This window comes from Sinocyclocheilus anshuiensis, unplaced genomic scaffold (assembly GCF_001515605.1).
Source record: "Sinocyclocheilus anshuiensis isolate Anshui unplaced genomic scaffold, SAMN03320099.WGS_v1.1 scaffold2493, whole genome shotgun sequence".
Taxonomy (NCBI): Eukaryota; Metazoa; Chordata; class Actinopteri; order Cypriniformes; family Cyprinidae; genus Sinocyclocheilus; species Sinocyclocheilus anshuiensis.
The window spans coordinates 179,006-185,000 of NW_015549322.1; the positions used below are offsets into that span (position 1 = coordinate 179,006).

Consider the following 5,995-nt stretch of genomic DNA (forward strand, 5'->3'; position numbering starts at 1 on the left):
CTGTGTGTGTGTGTGTGTGCGCGTTTGTGTGTGGATACATCTTTAAGTCCATCATTCACATTAGCAGTCCAAACATGTCTGTGTGGATTAAACTCAGTGTTTCTGCTGTAGTAACATCAGTAGATTAAACACACACACACACACACACACACACACACACACACACACACACACACACAGCAGTGTTCTGTTCTCTGTGATCTTCTGCTCTCACTATCAACACTAGTACTAGAGATTGAGTTGAACAGCACTAACAAACAGTCAGTATCTGCTATAGTCATGCGCGGCGACTGCAGCAGATCTTCACAGGTATCTGTCTCACATTTATAAAGTTAAAGTAGGTCAGCGAGCAGCAGCAGGAGCGAACTCGACAGCCAAAACAGACCCAATCAAACAAATGCTCACAAAACGGCAGGAAACAGACGAAAATAAAACACCTCGCTGTTATTATTACACTGCAGGTGAACATTTAACCTGAAAACACGGAGGAGAAACTCAAACAACACCAGACGCGCTCCTCACCTGGATCAAAGCATCTGATAAACCAATACAATGCAAATGTAATGAGAGAGAAAACAAACAATTATTTTTAATGTTTATTCATGTTTTGTGACAATTTAATTTAATTTAATTTGTCTGCCACCCCAATTAATACTAATAAAAACAATAATATTTCATATGAATATGAATATTATTAATAATAAAAATAAGAGTCAGAATTTTTGAGCATTAATGCTCTGGTAATATTGCACCAAATATCACTTAAATCTTAAAATCTCAGAGCGAGTGTGTGTATGATGTGCTGGTGTATTCGTGGATGTTACTGTGGTTTTGCCGTGGGGTTTAGCGCTGTTGACCTGGTTACTGAGGAGAATAATCACATCTCCAGAGACACACACACCCTTCATTTCTCCTTCAGCATCACCCCAACATCCTCCTTTATCTCCGGCACAGTTAATGGGGTCGTTTCATACATTTCATATCTTCCCCGAGCTCCTCTCATCACGTTCCTAGAGGTTTCATGCACCAAAAATGGCCATAATCGAGTCTCTCATGATCACTTTACACCCTCTTTCTGATCTGTTCAATAAAAGACAGTCTGTTTTTGCTACTGCGCCTTGAAGACATCTATATGTAAATCATATTTGACTCCATTTTTTTAGTTCTCCTGGTGTCCTACTTCCTCCTGTTTGGTGTAAATGTGCATGATCACGTGTTCATGTTTCAATTAACGCCAAGTCCATTTTGGACATTTTCAGAGAGTTTTGAGTCCTGGAAACTCACAATATGACCCTTTAAACCTTCGGAAAACATCCCTCGAAACACAAGAATCAGCACCGAGCAACCCGCGCAAAAAAGCTCTCATCAGTCCTGAACACACAGTCTATACACACGCTAAACAGATTACTGACAGAGCATTCATCAGCAAACAAGCATGAGAGAAAGAGAGAAAGAAAAGAGCAAAGCCGAGACAGAGGAGCATCCGGACAGAGCATCTGTTTTCCCATTCGAGACGGACAGACCAACACGACCACACTGACGTTTGGGTATAAAAATATTTGCGACAAATAGCGCTGGATAATGTTATATAACGCTCCGAGACGAGCGGATAAAAGCTCCCGAGACACTGAGCAAACATCCAGAAGAAGGAGCTTCATTAAGTGTTATTGAGTCAGTGACTAATGAACAAACACGGCTGACGGCTTCATCTCGGTGACAAATACTCACGACAGCGAGAGCGTGAAGTGGAAGCGCTGCCGGAGACCCTTGAAGGTGATGAAGGTCTGCGGAGGGAAGTTCCTGGAGCTCATGTGGCAGAAGGGCTTCTCGAAGCCTCCGGGAGGACACTCGCACCTGAAGCCGCCCACCAGCAGATTGAGACATGTCCCGCCGTTCTTACACACGCCCTCGGCACAGCGGCCGGAGCGAGATGAGATCTCACATCGCTCACCTGCCGGATAGACGGAAGAGTTCATCAGTTCAGTTTGAACACAGAGATACATTTTATTGCTCAAATGTTGCTTATTTACATCTCACTTCATAGAGATCTCAGTTACGTTTCATTGAAGTATCAGCTTTGTCTCAGATGTTTCTCCTAAAACAGGCCCAACTGAAGCACTAGTCATCATCCAGTGAGAGTCTGATCATTTGGCGAGAAATGTTTGAGATCTCAGACTTTTGATTGAGACTTTTGGATCTTGAGCAAATCTGAGCACAGTTTGAGACATAGTTGAGATGTCTTCCGAAACTCTAGAGGAGACACGTGAGATTAATGGGCTCTTTTTTCTCAGGAGAAACATATGAGAAGCCAGAGACTTTACAAATATCAATTTAATCTCCTGGAGAAACAACTGAGACAAAAGAGATCTCGTTTAAGATGTTTGCACAGCGGCCGGATCGCAATGAAATTCTGCATCGCTCACCTGCTGGACAGAGAGAAAGAGTTTATTAGTCTAGTTTGAAACACAAACAGATTTTAATGCTCAAACGTTGCTCTTTTACATCTCACTTCATAGAGGTCTCAGTTACGTTTCATTCAAGTACCAACTTTGTCTCAGATGTTTCTCCTAAAACAGGCCCAAATGAAGCACTAGTCATCATCCAGTGAGAAGTGTTTGAGATCTCTGACTTTTGATCGAGACTTTGGGATCTTGAGCAAATCTGAGACAAAATTTAGATTTTACATTTCATTGAAATATCAGCTTTGTCTCAGATGTTTCTCCTGAAATAGGCCCAACTGAATCACTAGTTATCATCCAGTGAGAGTATAGAGATTATTGGTGAGAAATGTTTGAGATATCAGACTTTTGTTTGACACTTTGGGATCTTGAGCAAATCTGAGCACAGTTTGAGACATAGTTGAGATCTCTTCTGAAACTCTAGAGGAGACACGAATGAGATTAATGGGCTCTTTTTTCTCCGGAGAAACATATGAGAAGCCAGAGACTTTACAAATATCAATTTAATCTCCTGGAGAAACAATCGAGACATTGAAGAGATCTCGTTTGAGATTTTCGCACAGCAGCTGGGACATGACAAGATCTTGCGTCGCTCTCATGACAAACACAAACAGTTAATCTTTCTAGTAAAAGCACACAAACATATTTTATTGCTCAAATGTTGCTCATTCAACTCACTTTATAAAGGTCTCAGTTACATTTAATTTCAAGTACCAACTTTGTCTCAGATGTTTCTCCTAAAACAGGCCTAAATGAGGCACTAGTCATCATCCAGTAAGAGTATAGAGATCATTTGGTGAGAAATGTTTGAGATCGCTGACTTTTGATTGAGACTTCGGGATCTTGAGCAAATCTGAGCGCAGTTTGAGACATAGTTGAGAACTCTTCTGAGACTCTAGAGGAGACACATGAGATTAATGGGCTCTTTTCTCAGGAGAAACAAATGAGCCACCAGAGACTTTACGAATATTAATTTGATCTCCCGGAGAAACAATCGAGGCATTAATGAGATCTTGTTTGTGATTTTGCTTTCCAGTGGGGATCAATCTCAGAATGAAGAAACAACTCACATATAAACGAGATTTCACTCATCCCTGTTGAAAAAAACAGCATATGCTGGTTAGGTATGTTTTGAAGCAGGACTGCTGGTTTGAGCTGGTTCTTAGCTGGTCATGAGCTGGTTTGAGCTGGTTTGAGCTGGTTTAAGCTGGTTCTTAGCTGGTCATGAGCTGGTTTGAGCTGGTTTAAGCTGGTCATGAGCTGGTTTAAGATGGTTCTTAGCTGGTCATGAGCTGGTTTGAGCTGGTCATGAGCTCGTATGAGCTGGTTTGGGCTGGTTCTTAGCTGGTCATGAGCTGGTCATGAGCTGGTTTAAGCTGGTTCTTAGCTGGTCATGAGCTGGTATGAGCTGGTTTGAGCTGGTTTGAGCTGGTTTAAGCTGGTCATGAGCTGGTTTAAGCTGGTTCTTAGCTGGTCATGAGCTGGTTCTTAGCTGGTCATGAGCTGGTATGAGCTGGTTTGGGCTGGTTCTTAGCTGGTATGAGCTGGTTTAAGCTGGTTATGAGCAGGAACTAGTTGCTTAGGACCAGCTTAGCACATAATAATAATAATAATAATAATTCCTTGCATTTATATAGCGCTTTTCTGGGCACTCAAAGCACTTTACATAGAAGGGGGGAATCTCCTCAACCACCACCAGTGTGCAGCATCCACCTGGATGAGATGAAATGACCAGCTTAAACCAGCTCAAACCAGCAGTCATGCTTCGAAACATACCTAACCAGCATATGCTGTTTTTTTCAACAGGAATAAGATCTCATAATGACATTAAATTCATTAAACATCACTATACACTAGAGCAACATTTTCAATCTGATCTCCATTTCATCTCATTGCTCTTGAGATACAAGATATTAAAGAGATCTCATTTGTGATTTTCCTGTCCTGTGGTGATCAGCATCACTGTTTTAAGTTTAAGTTTACATACAACAATACACTTATTCAATAACACTTCACAAGCAAAATTGACAAAAATGACATTAATTTAGTTTGTTTCTAATAAGAAAGTTCTCAGTTTGATCTCTATTTCATCACATTAAAACTGAGATTTCTATTTCATCACAGAAAAACTTAGATTTTTAAGAGATTTCACTTCTGAGTTTTCTTTCTTATGCTTGTGTGTGTGTGTGTGTGTGTGTGTGTGTGTGTGTGTGTGTGTGTGTGTGTGTGTTGAAAACAAAGGCGACACTGTTCGACACACAAAAGACGATTCGTCACGCTCATCATAACGGAAACATTTGTGTGCGTGCCAGTCGCTCCATCTTCCTGTTTACACACACATTCCCTGGGTTTGCGGCCGGTTCGGCGCGTGATGAAATATTGATGCGGTGTGTGTTGGATTCTCTCAGAAGGTCTTTGATGGGAAACGAGGTCAGAGCTTTAAATACGGGCTCCACATCAAAGAACTCATCCATATTCATACACACACTCGACATGATCCTCCGAGAAGTTCAGCGTGAACCCGACAAAACTCAAGCAACCAGCAGTCACAGTCAGTTCAGGGTCAGCCTCGTTAAACCCTCGTTTACAGCTATTATCAAGTGACTAATGACCCGACGCTCCTTCTTCAATTCCAAGGGCAACGACGAGAAACCGGCGTCTGTTAAATGATAGTACGTCTCTGGAAAAGTAGTTTACTACCTTACAAACTACTAAGAAATGGTAGCTAGTTATCTTATTTATATTTAATTCATAATTGTATTAACATGTAAATTTAACTAAATACAGTATAAAAATACAAAACAGTTTTTATGACTGAAACAAAACAATTTCACATTTTGACTCATCTTGACCAAATGTTCACAGTGGCGTTACACTGGGTTCATAGTTGAGCAATGAATCAAATGAATCATATTAACGACTCACTATAATGAATCTTGAGTCAGGGTCATTCTATGGATGTGTGACTAATAAAACTAATCAGCTTATCTAACTGAACTGAACACATTAAACAGCAGTATTCAGTGTCAAAATTAATATCATCACTAGTGAATCGTTCACATTAAGACCAGGAACATGTGTTAAAATTCAGTATTGATTCATCTTGATTGCAAAAAAACATACAGGGTTCACTGTTGAGCTATGATTCAAATCAATCCTTATAAACTTAGTTTGAAGTGATTCACTACAATGAATTGTCTGCAATGGATTGTGTGATTACTGTCTCGCTCACTCATTGTGGTCATAATTCAGCCCTACTTACAGCATAAAATACATTATCACTGCTGATTGTGATTCATGAGCTGAAGCTCATCGTCACATCAGTTCAGCGTCTGCTGAGATCACATCAATTATTAACATGGCTTTTACTCCGCCTGTCTCTCTCTCTCTCTCCAGCAGCAGTATGAATGATTCATCTTATCAAAATGAACAGATCTCACGAGAGATGAGATGAGATGAGTCACAAACATGTTAAATAACACTCATGTTCAACACACACACACACTCACACACACTCACTCACTCACACACACACA

General features: G+C 40.6%; 1 protein-coding gene across 1 annotated transcript in view; it reads right to left on the bottom strand.

Moving 5' to 3' along the window:
* Positions 1-5,995, bottom strand: part of LOC107656894 (cadherin EGF LAG seven-pass G-type receptor 2-like) — a 56,503-nt gene that overhangs the window by 26,889 nt on the left and 23,619 nt on the right. The window contains 1 exon segment of the mRNA XM_016444831.1: positions 1,729-1,951. Coding sequence (XP_016300317.1) covers positions 1,729-1,951 — 223 coding nt within the window.